The sequence below is a fragment of the Larimichthys crocea genome, chromosome XVII (genome assembly GCF_000972845.2).
Source record: "Larimichthys crocea isolate SSNF chromosome XVII, L_crocea_2.0, whole genome shotgun sequence".
NCBI classification, from domain to species: domain Eukaryota; kingdom Metazoa; phylum Chordata; class Actinopteri; family Sciaenidae; genus Larimichthys; species Larimichthys crocea.
Window position 1 is genome coordinate 9,675,083 of NC_040027.1, and position 16,079 is coordinate 9,691,161.

Below are 16,079 nucleotides of genomic sequence, written 5' to 3' on the forward strand. Positions count from 1 at the left end.
AGATATTACATTTTCACACATGTATATACAGCAGTCATGATGTTCATCATCTTCTATAAACATCTATAAAAAAAAGTTTTAATGTGAGTGATAAGTAATAACATTTTGTGGCATCGTTTTAAACATTCATTGGGACGGGCGTTGAAATCATCAGCTAATTCAGTATGTGCAATAATTTTTTAACTTGATCTGATTTTCGGATGAATTTCTAACTGTCCAATCAAAACATACTAACTTTATGTAACCAGGGCAGCAGCTTGCTGAGGTAAATGAGGAGTTAATGAGGGTTCGTTCAGGATTTTACAAGGGAAATTAAAATTTTCAAGCACTTTCAAGGTACCTAAAGCAGAAATGTACAGACTCTGGAAGTCTGAATCATCACTTTGAAAAACCCAGCTGTTTGTATTCACCAACTTTCAGAGATGGGCTGTAAATCAAAATTTAAAAAACATTTCAAATGTTTGCAACATGTCTATCTTGAATAAAACGGTCAGATGATCCATGAAGTGTTTTTTTTTTATTACTGAACAAAACTATTTGCATTGAGGTAAGCGGATTTGTTGGAACAGTGAGAGTAGAACCAGAGGGTGGTGGTTCAAGTCCAGCATGGACCATGGTGTGAAGAGGTGCCAGTTCACCTCCTTCAGCAAGGCACTGAACCCTTCCACCTCCTAGGGTTACCGCTACATGGCAGCCAAACTTTGTGTGTGTGTGTGTGGCTGTATGTTGAGCCTGTGTGTATAAAACATTTAATAAAAGAAATCTTCTACAATTACAACGGTTTGTACTATTATTCTGTGTTTGGTAGTGTAGTAAATTACTTAAAACATTTCAGCAGATTAAGATATTTATTCTTTCTATATCTCAAATCTCTGCTCCTTGTCTGGTGTGAGACTCCTGGAGGCAACAAACAAACCTGATTGGTTTACGTGGGTGGATGAGGCACCAGATTATAATGAGAAATCAAACATTTTTCACTTTGTACGAGCCCTGAGTTAAATCCAACTTACAGTAGCAGCATTTTATTTTAGGATATTTCTCGTCATACTGTATTCAAACGTGTTGGCATGAGACACAGGCACAGCTTTAAAGGGGCTTCAGCGGCAGGTGAATCTCAGCTTCTACATACGCAGAAGTGTCGACCGCGGTTTCTCTGTGGAAAGTTGATAGTGCTGCTGTTTGATGATGTCCAAGCAGTCTCCGAGAACCTGCAGACACACAGATTCGTGCAAAGTTGAATGGTAGATGGTTATAAGCCGGTTGGTGACGGTGTCTGTGTGTTTTTGTTTTTTTACCTTCCTGGTGTCCTGAGGCATAATGACTCCATCGTCCCAGAGTCTGCCGGAGGAGAAGAAAGCCGAGCTCTCCTCCGTCAATCTCTTGTTCAGGTCATCCTCCTCCAGCTCCCTCTTCTTCTTCTCTTCCTCCTCCTGCTCACTGTCAGGGGGGAGGAGAGAGCCCGAGTGACCCGGAGCTGTGATCGACACTTTGGCGTTGGGCCACAGGAACAGGAAGTTAGGGTCAAAGGACCGCCCACACTGGAGAGAACAAGGTTCACATTATTGAGAGATGAACCCTGCGTGTCCAAAAATCTGACAAAATAAAGTCTCTCACCATGGCGTAGCTGTCAGCGCCATGGCAACCACCAATCACCACAGTGATTTTGGGGACGGAGGCGCACGCTACTGCCGACATCATTGAACCCTGAGCCTTCAGGCGGTTACTGTTCATGTCTGCCTGGAAGAAAGACACGTAAAGAAAGACACGTAAAGAAAGACACGTAAAGAAAGACACGTAAAGAAAGACATGAAAAAGAAAATCTTTGAGTCAGAACCTGGACTGGACTGCGTGTGCTGCTGAATACCTGCGTCGTGGAGAGTGTCAGAGCTGCTGTGGGCGCCGTGTTCTGGAGGAAGAGGAGGGGGACGTCTCTCTGGTCACACAGCTGGACAAAGTGGCTGCCTTTCAGTGCGGCCTGGTATGACAGCTCTCCGTTGTTGGCTACTATTCCCACCAGGTGGCTAACAGCGTACACACACACACACACACACACACACACACACACACACACAGAAAGAAGATCAGCATCACACATAAACAATGCAAGAAGACTGTTAATGGCTGAATATGACGCTCCTCTTGTGTATGTTGCTCCAGCTTACACGTATAAAGCATGTGTGCGTGTTATAACGAACTAGTAAACATCTGATGTCACCGGTTTAAAAGTGACGACAATAACCAACATGGGGGGGCTACCGGCATTTTCAAAGCGGCACCGGAACGGGCGCACGGTTTGACGTTTAGTCCACACACTGCAGAGAACAAGGTGAGGAAAAAGTACCGAGGCAGCTTAGTCCCTCGCTTTTCTTCCGTGTCCACTCGGACTTGCAGGATAAGGACGTTTTGTTTTCTCATGTCGTCGGAGGAGGAGTCCCAGTGTGCTGGCTGGTGAGCTGAGAAAATTTGGAATATTAAACATGTTTTTTCTTTCTTATCGAGTTGGCCTATGGAAGATTAAGTTTTTTTTGTTGGGGGAAATAAGGAAATCAAAATATTTTGCGCTGGGAATAAACTGAAAGAAGAAGCAAAAGCCGAAGCCGAGCTGAACTGAAGAAGTGGTCATCGCTTGTTGTTTTTCTGCTGTGTAAATATATTTTTGCAAACGAAAAGAACAGTGGTATTTTGGTTTGTTTAAGGTTGTATGAATTGTGATTTGAATTCACCCTTTGTGCTGGTTTTCTTGAGAGGTAAACTAGTTTTTAAATTGTCAGGCTGAGCTCTGGCTGGCACCCCAAACACAAAAACTAAAAATTTAAATAAAATAGTTCCCCCTAAAAACCATCACAATGTGTGTGTGTGTATCTTTTACCCATGTATCTTTGCAAAGCCAGTGATGAGCGTGGTACCATAGCGAGCTTTGAACTCCTGGAAGCGGCTCCCGTCTGTCAGCCGACTGACCACCTGCACGGAGGGAAACAACGACAGGAACCAGAAGTGAAGTTTGACGTGTGTGTGTGTAGTGGCTGGTCATGTTGGTGTGTGCACACTTTACCATTTTAACATCCAGGCTGTAGTTATAACTTTTGGGAGCGAGCCCCAGCAGCTCCTCTGAACCGTACAGCGGCTCCTCCTCTGCTCTCCTCCTCTTCGCCTCCTCCTCGTCCTCTTCCTCAGGCAGTTGGAAGTTGAGCGTGGATATGATGTTTCTGGTGTAATCGTACGCCTCCTTCTCCTCCCAGGCGAAATGATCCACACAGCCACTCACCCTGAAAGCAGAAGGTGAATTGACAGACTTGTAACTCATTCATATGTTTATTTTTTAAATATCTCTATATTAAAACGGGTTAGTTTGATATACTCAGCGTGAAGCTTGGCTCCTCCCAGGTCCTCTGGTGTCACTTCCTCTCCCGTGGCGGCCTTGACGAGGGGCGGACCTCCCAGGAATATGGTCCCTATCCGGTGCACCATCACCGCTTCTTCTGCCATAGTTGGGATGTAAGCTCCACCCGCTGTGCACGACCCGCAGACCACCGACACCTTTAGGATCGAATGTTCCACAAATGTTTTTAATTTAAAAAAGGCGTGTAGATTAAAAAATCTGATGTAGTACTAAAACTGGCCAACCAGGAACAAATGCAACTGTTTGACCTGAATGTTTCTTTACCTGTGGGATCTTCATGGCAGACATGATGGCTTCGTTATAGAACGTCCTTCCTCCCTGGTTCTTATCCGGAAAGATCTCCGACTGGATAATTATACACACGGAACATAGCAGTGAGTATAATTCAGCCAACGTTCAGATGAAAAGACCATAAGCACTTGATGGCAGGTGTGTGTGTGTCTGTGTGTGTGTGTGTGTTAACCTGCAGCGGTAGGAAAGCTCCTCCGGAGTCGACGAGGTAAACACAAGGCAGGCGGTTCTGAATCGCTACTTCCTGTGCCCGTAGCTGCTTCTTCACTGTGATTGGATACGCCGTGCCGCCCTTCACCGTGGCATCGTTGGCCACAAACACACACCACAGGCCGTTGATCCTGCCGATGCCTGGATGGATACATTTACAAACGCAGGTCAGTGGCGTGTATGTGCGTCACACTTACACCTTCACACTGAGACTGTACGCTCTGTAGGTACCAAAGATACAAGAGCAGCTACTAGTTTCTGACCTGTCAGGCAGCCGGCTGAAGGGATGTCCCCGTATGGCAGACCCAGACCAGCGAATGGTGACAGCTCGAGGAAGTCCTCATCGTCCAGCAGGAGGCGTAGCCGATCCCTGACCAGCAGCTTCTTGTTTCTCTTGATGTGTCTGGTGATGGCATTGTCACCTCCCCCTTTCCTGACCTTTTCACTCAGCTCTATGTACCTGACAGAAAGAGAGAGACGATAACATGACGTAAACATTCCCGGATTTATTTCAATAACCCACGAGAGCACAAACCTACTTCTTGTGGCAGGCGTTGCTGTTCTGGAGGTTGGCTTCGTACACGTGTCGGTGGATGAGCTGCAGCGGCTTCTCCAGCACTGGGAAGGCGCTTCGCAGCGATCTCCTCCTTCTTGCTGCAGAGCTCATGCAGCGGACTGAACACCGCCACCGCCGCTCAGCCAGACTGCAACGCAAGATTCAAACAGAGACACTGTGATTATATTTGATTTTCCTGAAATCTTTACTTGTGCATCACATTTTGTCACAGCAAACCGCCGCATCACCTGTGCTGTCTGTCCTCTGTCGTGCTTCTCAACGTCCATGATGATGACGGGGCGTAAGAAGGCACGAAGGCAGGACACACTCTGCTACACACACTCCTATCAGAGAGAGACAGAGATTACAATATTAATTGTAATAAAAGTATTGTACATTTTGCTACAGCCACAAATTAAGATTTTATACACAAAACCCATGAAACTAAATTAAATTGAAGTTTATAAAACACTAATACTACTAAAACTTCTTGTTAAACGTGCACGCAACAATGAGTACTTTTACTTTTGATACCTAATACATGCTTCAGTAACATTTTCAGTGTTTTTTTACTGAGTTCATGTCAGACTTTCACTTCATAAAGAGTCTGAGTTATGTCTCCATCAGTCTCCACCTCTTTTATCACCATACCAGCAGAATTAAACTTATTCTGGACATTTCTGACCCCAAACTGCATCTGTTTGTCCCTCTGAGGTCATCTCCTCCTCTTTATATTATATTTGCTTGTACATACATGCAGCTGCATGCAGCCTGCTCACTGCTCATGCTCTGTCCATGCAAACACATGCACACAAACGTTAGCAGAGTTATTTATTCAAAGTCATGCATGTTCAACTTTAAGTCGTCAGCTGCAACAGGAAATGTGTCAAAGGTCGTGCAGACTCTGAGACACACAAAGGTGTGGATTCATGCACGTGGCGTCTTACCTGGCCACGCAGCGGTACATGTCTGCGTCTGTCTGCTGTGATGAAGCTGATTAATCCAGTTTAAAGATAATTAAACTGGTTTAATAATGATTAATAATGATTTTAATCCAGACTGAACTCTGCAGAGCAGCGAGCAGTCTTCTTCGACCAGCTGTGTTTGTTGTCAGTGTTTCAGCTGTCAGGCTCATTACCGCCACCCACAGGAGCGAAGGGGGAGTGCGGAACAGCGATGACATTAAAGTAACTACGAATGTCTGAATTATTTTTATTTTATTATTTTCATTTATACTCCCAATACTACACTTTGTGTACACATACAAGGATATCAGTACAGCACAGCTAGATAGATAGATAGTAGTAGATAGATAGATAGATAGATAGATAGCATAGATAGATAGATAGATGAATAGATAGATAGATAGATAGATAGATAGTGAGGGACATTAGGTGTCATAAAAGTCCAGTATATATTTGAATACATAAAATACAATAGAATAAAATACTGAGGTAGAAAAAAAAAAATAAAAAGCAGGACTTGGACAAGGACACTTGTCTCTTCCTGAGGTTTATTCCAAAGTTTTGTTTAAAGGTTGTTTGTGGGCAAGTTTTTTCCACTCGAACCGAGGGTCTAGGACAGAGGGTGTCACTCCTGTACAGATTGTAAAGCCCTCTGAGGCAAATGTACTTTGTGACTTTGGGCTATATCAAATAAAATTGATTTGATTTGATTTGATTTAAAAACACAGATAATAGTATAATCTACATCTATCTATCTATCTATATCTATCGTATCTATCGATCTATCTATCTATCTATCTATCTATATATATATAGATATAGATATACGATATAGGATATATATATGGATGCTAAAATATGTATGATTTATTTAAAAGGTTGATTACAACTACTTTCTTACTGCACCTGTTTAAATGAGCATTTTCTATCTAAATCAATTGCATTGTCCTATTTTAACCTGTTTTTAATGTTGTATTCTTGTAATTTGATACTTTTATGGTTCTTTTTGTTTGTTTCTGTTATTTGCTGTCTACTCTCATTTACTGTAAGCTGTCCTTGGAAGATCAGAAAGGCGCCTATGAAATAAAATGTATTATTATTAATGAAGGAATACTGTAGTTTTTTTTGTAGATTACATTTGTTTGACAGCTGTTTTGTTTATTTGTGGTGTATTATCGAGCGACTACAACTACCCTCTAATATATATTTAGAAATTAAATGATAAGTCCATTAATCGATTAATATATTGACAAAATCTGGCTCCTGTTTTAATAACTGAACTTATTATCTATCTATCTATCTATCTATCTATCTATCTATCTATCTATCTATCTATCTCAGTGGCTGCAGCTGTAGTGACACGTGTTTGTCACTAGATGGTAGTGCTCTTTTATCAATGGATGAGTTTTTGATTATGAATTAATCTTATTGCTTTATTAACAAAAAAAACCACAAACAGGTCCTTGGTATTTGATTTAAATAAATCATAGATGTTTTTAAAATTCATATATATAGACTTTCTGTACATGTAACTGACTTCAGAGAGAAGACTTTACTCATTACAGGGCAGAGTATACAGGGGCCCCTTAGTTTTATAGCCTGTAGCCTGTATGATCTTTACATGATATGACAATTAACTTTAAATTGCCTTGAAAATGTAATTTAAATTTAAATAAAATATAAAGCACCACACATTTTTGTTCTTTGTGGCAGTTCTCTGGTTCTTTTTGCAGTTATTTTGAATCTTAAATTAACTAATAATACATATAATAATAATATCTTTGTTGTTTCCAAGTTGTTTGCTTTATGTTTTATCTAAAAACCACATTTACTTTTTATTCTATTTTAAACTTTTTATTCTAAGCTCTAAAATCACCTGGATGACCATTAACATAAACAATAATAATAATATTTGTGTTGTTTCTTGGTTGTTTGCTTTGTTTGATCTAAAAACACATTTACTTTTTATTCTATTTTAAACTTTTTATTCTAAGCTCTAAAATCATCTGGATGACCATTAACATCATCAATAATAATAATATTTTTGTTGTTTCCAGGTGGTTTGCTTTATGTTTGATCTAAAAACTCACAGTTTTTATTCTATTTTAAACTTTTTATTCTAAGCTCTAAAATCATCTGGATGACCATTAACATCATCAATAATAATAATATTTTTGTTGTTTCCAGGTAGTTTGCTTTATGTTTGATCTAAAAACTCACAGTTTTTATTCTATTTTAAACTTTTTTCTTTTATTCTAAGCTCTAAAATCAGCTATCAGCAACAATAATAATATCTTTTATTAATTATTATTAATGTCTGGTCCAGGGGCCCCTTGGTTTGGGCGGCCCTGCTGATTCAGGCGGATAGGGAGCAGCAGGAGGAGGAGGAGGAGGAGGAGGAGGAGTGTTTGTCTGCAGACAGTCAGTCAGTCAGGAGGAGGACCAGAGTCCCAGCGGCAGTTTTTAGGAGAGCCTGAGCCGGGAAAACCGCGTCCAATACGGGGAGAAGTCAGAAGGGGGAATCCGCGATGAGTTGGGGAACGGAGCTCTGGGTATGTTCAAACTCTTTACACGGGGGGCTTCCCTGACTAAACACCCGGCTTGTTGCGCTTTGTTTCGGGGTGGCGGAGGAGAGAAAGGACGGTGTAGCCGTGTTCTCCGGTAACGGCCGGTGTTAGCACAGAAGCTAACGCACCTTAACGGCTGTGACAGCGGAACAAAAGGCGAGAGCGGAGACACACGGAGGCGGGCGGTGCCTCCTCCTTCTCCGCCCGGCAACTTCTGTAATACCCGAGCTCGACCGGCAAACTTACGTTAAGTTAGTGTGTGGACGGGTTTTTGTTTTTGTGTTTTTGTGTCACACCCTGTTTGGGATTCAGCCCCGAGAGGAGCGGTGTGCTCCGGGCGAACACCTCCACCAAACACCGCCCCTGCCGCTACAACCAACCCCGCGACTCCACAGCCGTGCACCGGCTTTGTTGCCTTTTTTTATCCTAACACGCGTTTTATATTCACATAATGCTGATTTATTTATTATAACTCAACAGAAATCAGTCACTTAGATGGAGCAGTGTGAGGCGGGGGAGCCGGGGGATCGAACCGCCGGTCATCTGACCCGCTCTCCCCCCTGAGCCACAGCTGAAACCATTCAGACATGAGCTGCTGCTTCTTTGTCAAGTACAGTACACACCACTGTGTGTGTGTGTGTGCTGTGCTTTAATTGTTTAATTAATTTATTGAACATTTATCTGAATTAAACTGACAGTGTGCTTAATTTATTGAACATTTATCTGAATTAAACTGACAGTGTGCTGAGCTCCAGCCTGGATTTTATTTATTTATTTATTTATTTTTTTTGGGGTGGTGGCCATCGCAAGCTGTTGTAACCAGAGAGGCAACCAGCAGCATCCCCTGTGTGTGTGTGTGTGTGTGTGTGTGTGTGTGTGTGTGTGTGTGTGTGTAAAGGAGGAGGTGCTCCACCTCCCTGAGATGATACTCCTTCCTCCGGCTGACCTCACTGGTTATTATCTGTAGTTTAATATAACCTAATTTTTTATTTTTTTGTTTTGTTTTTTGCTTGCTCAGCCCCTCAAATGTAACATGAACACACTCGCTGCAGACAAAGAGATAACTGTTTGCCCGTGTGTGTGTGTGTGTGTGATGCACACATGTGATTTGTCAGGATATCGGTGTTGTTTTTGGATCTCCCATTCATGTTCTCCGGCAAAGGTTTCTTCCCCTTTGGCGAATACCAAGTGCGGATATAATGTCATGTTTGTGCTCCCATTCGGACAGATGGAGAGTCGGACTAGAGGTTTTTACACAATTAGGAGCTTTTTTTAGTAAGTTACACAGTTCAAACACGCGTTTAGCTCAATTTCTTCATAGAAATACAAAATATCTTGATTGAACGGCATGATTTTTAAAAACACTGTCGCAAATCCACCATCAGGAGTCCAATCAAATAAATCTAAGGAATATATCCACAACAGAAAATCATATCTAAAGTGTCAGGATGTGTCTTTACTCGCTCATTCATGGAGCTGCAGCCACTGGGCCGTCATAATCCCCCCCTGAGTCCGCTGATGAGATTAATACGTTGGCTGTCTGATGTCAGATTACACATGATTGGCTGCCTGATGTCAGATTATGGATTATTGTCCACAAGATAGGATGTAACAGTTGACTGGCTGTTGAGTTTTACCGCTGACTGACTGTATGATGTCAGGTTTTAATAAATTATCGTCTAATTTAATTTTACAGACCATGAATGAGTCAGTCTGTGTTTGGTGGCCTAATCTTGAATGAAAGACGATTCTTTGTCCGACAGTTGTAGGTCAAACACTTTAGGTTATTGGTTGTCTCGTGTATGATTATTTTATTGGACCAACAATACGAAACTCAAACACATTCCCTGCTTGTTTTCCTGTTAACCAATTACTTTGGTGTTTTTGTGTTAAAGTGACTCATGGGGACAAAAAGCCACAACGTAATCCTCGCGGCCAGTTGCAAACCGTCAAAACACTTCCATTAAAAGCTTGTTTCTTTACAAATCTTTGTCACTAACCGGCTCAGGTGGCTTTTATAAGTGCACAACCGCATTATGGAAAGAACCATTTTTGGTACCCAACCCTTGATCCGGCGCACCCACAGGAACACCATCGGTCTCCAGAGCTTCTCCGCCTTGCAGCAGCTGGTTCAACCTCTTCTGCCTCATCTACATAGTTGAAATATTCAGCCATGGCATTGAAACTCGTCCCCCCCTCACATTTCCACTGTCGACTTCCTTCAACGAGAACCTCACCTCTCCTGACGACTCCCGATCGAGACTTCTCCTTGAGCGAGAGACTTGGTTGGACACACAGGAAATCAAGCGAAAGGAAACAAACAGAGGATCGTGTCAACGCTTGTAGTAACCATCTGAGCCGGTCAGTAGTGAAAACAAACACTTTTAATGGCCGTATTTTGAAGGTGTGCAATTGCCGCCAAAGGATTAGGTTGCAGCCCGCTTCGAGGTCGCCAAGTGCAGCACTCTCACTCAGTACTGAACCTTAGTCACTTTGACACAAAAACCTGGAAAATAAGGTTGGAAAACACCAGTTAGCCTAATCGATGAATCCAATGATTGAAAATCATAGTAGAGGTAGAAAACTAAGCCGTGTCTCCTTGCATGCCTTCAGTGTTGCGTGTTTCCACTGGTTGTCTTATAGATAATCTTGTGACCGCTCAGATCTTTCTTGTTTTAGTTAAGTAGACCATTTAATCTAAACCGTTTCATCACTTAGCATTAGTTGCATGCTCCTTTGCTTCTTCCCTGTATTTTGGCTCCAGCCCACGTCTTTCAGACACTACAAAGCAAGAGAGGAACATCCTATTGCCGCCTTGGCTTCCTGCCCTCCGAGACACACACATAAAATAGGAAGTCCTCGTCTGAATTAAAGCTCTGTGTGCACTGTGCTCTCAGTGCCAGGATGCTGCCATGCTGTGCTCTGGTCCGTCTGGTTGAGGTGAGCCGGAGGCCAGCAGAGTGGAGCGGCCAAGTCTGACTGAAGGACAAGAGGCTGACGGGCAGTCGTCTCTGCTGATCGGCCAAACTGAAAGACGAGGATAAGGGGATGAAGGATGGAAAGGTAGAGGAAGGAAGACAGGCTGGCTGGCTGTCCGCTGCTAAACGAATAGAAGACTTAGGACCCATTGTGGAAACTCAGGATTCAGAGCAGTGAGCATGTTTTTACCGTCTTGCAGGTCAAGAGTTTGCTTTTCTTTCCTCTATGTGTTGTGTTGATTTAGAAAAGGTGTATTACCGAGTTCCCTCAGGTGTCCTACGGGACGTGACGTGTGAATCATTTGATACTCGACGCAGGAGGATTCTTTGTATTCTTGGCATCAGGTGGGGGCCATCAGACTCAGACAGGGGTGTTTGATTTCCCCTCTCCTGTTTGTGATATTTATAGAGCATAGCCTGCAGTATATCAATATCTCTGCTGCACCAAACGTGTTGTGTTGCTTTATGGGGCTATCTTCAGAGATTTGGATGAACAGATGCATTTGCAGTGGGTTTTTTTAGTAGGCGGTGCAAAAGTAGAATACACTGCGATAGCGATGCAAAACAGTTAATTTAACGTCATCTTGAGATCTGGATTGTTCGTTGTTTTTGCTATTTTCTGACATCACAAGCGTTGGTCAGGATATACTGCACTTTTTGGACTCTGATTTTAAATTTTTGACACCTTCCCAGTCGATGCTGTTACTGGTTTTGGTGTCAAGTTCACAGGCAGCTGATGTCTGTTTCTGCTGTTCATTCAGTCTTCATCCAGTGTCCCTGCCATTAAGTACTTAATAATAATAGAAATCTAGTGTTTGAAATAATCCCTCTGATAAAGAGACGTGTCTCTATGTGTCTCTACAGCCTCTTCCACCTTTTGTTGTATCTTCTCGCTGGTTTGTGGCTCTGTGGCATTGGACACTCTGAAGAGCGTTCCTGCTGTTATGGCCAGTAGTCTGCTTCTTAGCAGGTCACAGCGGGTGTGAATGAAGTCATGTTGGAAGCCGAGGGCACCGGCCTGGACTCGACAAGCTGTTATATCCAGTCCAGCCAAGCTTTTCAACACATTGAGTGTGTGGTGGAGGAGGAGGAGGTGCGAGCGAGACAATGTGATGTTTTCCTGATCCTTGAAGGCCACATCACTCTGTCCTGTGCGTGTGTGAGGGTGGACGTCTTTCTTAATTAACAAAATTGTGCTAACGCACATCTGCAGGAGACGGGGAGGAAGACGAAGATGGAGCCTGTAAAGAGGATGGGAGTGGAGGAGGTTTAATGATGGGAGATGTTTTCATGTGGTGGGAGGAGGTGGATTGATAAAGGCCGACGCACTGAGAGACAAGTGGAGTTTACAGATGTAATGGATTAGATGCAACTTTAATGATCCCAGTGGGGAAATTGGCTGCTGCCACAGTGAGCTGTAACCGGATACGTGAAGAATGAATGAAAAACACTGTATGAACAGATCCAAACAGTAGCAACAGATACAAAATGGCAGCATGAGCTACTTTAATTCTCTACTTAAAAGACTGAAATGCCTCTGACCTTTTTCACACCGGACGTTTTAACGTCAAATATCAAAAAACCGTCAAGAGAAAACGTGAAATGCAACACACTACCATCGTGCAAATGTTAGGAGATGGTTGAAATGAACAGCTGCTGGATTTAATTATCTGGTCGCATGCCATTAAACTGTTGCAGAAGAAGAATCAAACCTCAAACGATGGGAAACAATTGTAGAAAACATCGCACAGATAAATGAAAATGTGCATAAAAACAAGTGGTTGGAGACGTACTTGTAGCACAGGTGTAATCAGATTAGCCCGTTCTCCAGTGAAGAACGCACCTCATCCTTAAAAGACACTAAACCAGGCTCAACTCTTGCAGGATGAAGCTCAAATACATGCATTCCTGGTAGATACTTTAAAATGTCAGCGACGTAAAGCCGCTTCGGGGCTGCCTCTGAAGCCTGTAGCCTCATTTCTTTTGGAATCCAAGCTCTGTGTAGAGCGGCGACGGTTCGGTCGACGGTTAAGGGGATGGCCCTAAATTGTTGAAATGTTTCTAACTAATATAATTTAATCAGTTTCTGATGAATGCTGTTCTGTGTCGGATGAGACAAATGAAGGATGGCAGTGTCAAACGAGACAGTTACCAAAAGGAAGAAATTAGTTATGGAGTGAACAGTCCACAGTCTTCTGAACCTAATTTCATTACAGACGACGAGTACTAACACACAAAAACACAGATCTGCTCCTCTCCCTCCTTCTCTTCCTTCCTCTCGTCCTCCCATCGCCTCGCTCCTTGTCCTCCCTCTGGATGCATTCACAGCTGTATCCACCCAAGCCAGCTGTTTGGCAGCAAAGCTCTTCTTGGATTCAGACGCCATCACACCTGTACGCCTCTCAGACGAATGCAGTGACCCCGGACGAACCCGTTTCCAAAATGGGTCAACGTGTTTTGTGACCCTCCTCCCAATCGGAGCTCATTGTTGGTGTGGTGTTGCTTGTCTTTGGTGTAAAAAGGGAACATAGAGGATACTATGGCCTCAGTTTTGTACTTGCACAGTTACCTGTCGAATCATCTTATGAAACTTTACAAAGCATCTGGTGGAAATGTTCTGTCTTCCAGAGAAAGAGAGCGTCTGCATGTGTTTTTAACTTCTGGTGTTTTCTTATACCAGTCATAAAGATACGTCATCATTATTTATATTTTTTTCATCTATTGTTGTAACCTCTGTGTTTATTATCATTTCTTTCCAAGAAGTAAAAACTGAATCACCAAAGACGTAAACGTTTCCAGACGTCTCAGAGACGTGACTTGTTTAGATGCAGGCCTTTTGGTCAGAGAGCTTCAGCTGTGTTCGCTGTTGTGCTGTCCTCCAGGAGTCAGTCTGTCTGTCAACTGTTTATTAGTCAGTTATTTTATTAGCCAGCGCATAAAAATGCAGGCTTCAGGACACGTGGAAAACTGGAAGATGTCGGGAATTTTTCTGGTGAATTTTTCCCTAGATCTCCAACCCAGTCATTACGCTAAGCCTCTGCTGGATGGCTGGCTGCTGTCAATCTAAGGCCTGCTTGTGTAACATGCTCACAGGGAGTACTGTGGACTAGTTAAGACATTCCTTTTGATAGGCCTGTTTATGAACTACAACACCCAGGACTTAGTTTGGCTGTTTATTCCGTGGTACTGTGTCTGTTTATCCCTAAATATCTCAGCCCTGTACTTGTGAGTAATGGTGCAAGTTAGTGAGCAGAACACCTTTTGGAAATGTTTGTGTCAATGTGATGATGCACCTTGATGCACCTGGAGGAAGTACTGAGATTATTAAAGCTACTTCCGTAAAAGTACACGCAGAAATACAAATAAAATACTCTGCCACAAGTAAAAGTTCCACATTAATAGTTGAAGTACTCAATACACTACTCAGTGTAATAGTTATACTATTATTATGATTCATGTAATGATGTAAAAGCGTGTTTCTACTGTTGGACTTGGTTGAGGTGGAGCTCATTTTGAATTTTCTATAGGACTACAGCTAATGATTTTCATCACAGCTTGATCTGCTTCATTATTTTCACTATTTATCAATCGATTGATTGTTTTGTAAAGACCCCAAAGTAGGGCTGAGGCTATCGAATATTTTGGTAATCGAGTATTCCATCGATTAAATCGAGTAATCGGATAAAATTATTACCGTAATTTTCGGACTATTGAGCGCACCTGAATATAAGCTGCTTATCACCGCTGTCCACATGTTACCAAAAGCCCCCTTTAAAGCGTGAGCTTTAAATTTAATTAAACGAGGCTTCAAGGCAGAGGAAATTCCTTGATAATTTTTTGGAAATCGAGTTACTCGAGGTACTCGAAGAATCGTTGCGGCCCTACCTCAAAGTGACACTCGAACAATGATTGTTTTGTCCAGCCAACAGTCCAATAATTGAAAGGAAAAGCACCACCATATCAAAATGTTTGTAAAGCGGAAACTACGAAATGTTGCAGGAAGGATTACGATTGTCAAAATAGTCATTTGTCATTTGTACCCTGACAAGTAAAAAGTATGTGCCTCAAAAAGGTAATGTCTCTGGATTAGCCAGAACGTAGACACAATAATTCATTTCTCAGATTTCCCAGAAAAATTCTGGTTACCATAATACCAGAAATTTAAACTACCTAAACCGATACTTGAGACCTGTTTTCAATACCACGGTGAAAACAAAGAAAGTCCCTGCAACACAAAATGGGATGTTAGAGAGTTAATGACACCAACATGGCACAAAATGATCTGAATCGGCACCATCAGTCTGTTTATGGTTGTGGTCCGTGCTTGTGAAATAAACGTTCACATCGTCGGCGTAATACCAGATAACGTCTGTCTATCTGTCTCTTTGCAGCAGAGCACGAGTGATTCAGTCAACCGCACAGGAAGAGGAGAGCGAGGTGGAGATTGTCCACTAGTCAACTGATCGAGGATAGCGTCGTTGTGATTGTACATGCGTTTTTTTCAATAACTTCGGCTTCAGCTGTCCACGTTTGTTAATTATTTTGCACTGGGCTCGTTTCTGTTGACTAAAACGACGGCGAGACTTCTGTTTCTGTCGTGGCTCGTTGTAAACCAGCAACAACATTTCGAGCTGGTAACGTAGAAGCGGGACGTCCTCCAGCTGATGCCCTTTGGTGGCTGTGTACTAAACACATCAGCTGCCTGCTAAACCTGCTTACCTGCGCCGCACTGATGCTATCTGCTCTGTGGACGGACACAAGACTTAATGACATACAGGCAGAGACACAGGGATGACATACGAGTCCAAACAAAGGACTACTGTCCTTTTGATTGTTGGTTCAGTTCCACGTTTAGTGATCTGGTTCTCCGTCTCTACAGTACCATTACTTCCCTTAGCGACCAATGTTAGAGCACGCGGCATAAATCAAGCCTCTTTTTGTTCCACGTTGGTGTGTGTTCATGTGAGTGACTGTGTTTGCCATGTGACGAGAGACCATTAGCTCCCCTTATCCCATTGTGGAGTTGATAATTGCACCTCCTCCTTCCTCCCCATTCTTACTTCAGCATTCTTCGTCTCCTCCTCATCATCCCCCCCTCAGCAAACGCTGAAG

At 42.7% G+C, this 16,079-nt stretch overlaps 2 protein-coding genes across 4 annotated transcripts in view; one reads left to right on the top strand and one right to left on the bottom strand.

The window, feature by feature from the left end:
* Positions 1 to 175: 175 nt before the first annotated feature.
* On the bottom strand, positions 176 to 5,577 carry si:ch211-198n5.11 (methylcrotonoyl-coenzyme A carboxylase 2). Its single transcript, XM_019277341.2, has 13 exons — positions 5,405 to 5,577; positions 4,706 to 4,801; positions 4,441 to 4,605; positions 4,165 to 4,361; positions 3,864 to 4,042; positions 3,665 to 3,745; positions 3,359 to 3,537; positions 3,053 to 3,266; positions 2,870 to 2,961; positions 1,865 to 2,021; positions 1,615 to 1,737; positions 1,296 to 1,538; positions 176 to 1,208 (listed from the first exon to the last, which is right to left on the bottom strand). Exons 1-13 carry the CDS (start codon positions 5,422 to 5,424, stop codon positions 1,122 to 1,124), a joined length of 1,833 nt encoding a protein of 610 aa, XP_019132886.2. The 5' UTR covers positions 5,425 to 5,577; the 3' UTR covers positions 176 to 1,121.
* Positions 5,578 to 7,792: 2,215 nt separating this feature from the next.
* fnbp1l (formin binding protein 1-like) overlaps positions 7,793 to 16,079 on the top strand; it is a 43,557-nt gene continuing 35,270 nt past the window's right edge. For 2 of the 3 annotated variants that reach the window (XM_019277355.2, XM_019277353.2), the window contains exon 1: positions 7,793 to 7,974. In XM_019277355.2, coding sequence (XP_019132900.1) covers positions 7,951 to 7,974 — 24 coding nt within the window. In that variant the 5' untranslated portion in view covers positions 7,793 to 7,950. Of the gene's footprint in view, positions 7,975 to 11,022; positions 11,053 to 16,079 lie in introns of those variants that run through there. The other variant, XM_019277354.2, reaches the window with a different exon arrangement.

Coding starts and splice junctions, on each gene's coding strand:
- si:ch211-198n5.11 (XM_019277341.2), bottom strand. CDS start 5,424: ATGTACCGCTGCGTGGCCAG. Junction 3,267..3,358: donor GGAGCCAAGCTTCACGCTGA/GTATATCAAACT, acceptor TTCTGCTTTCAG/GGTGAGTGGCTGTGTGGATC. Junction 1,738..1,864: donor TGACACTCTCCACGACGCAG/GTATTCAGCAGC, acceptor TCTTTCTTCCAG/GCAGACATGAACAGTAACCG.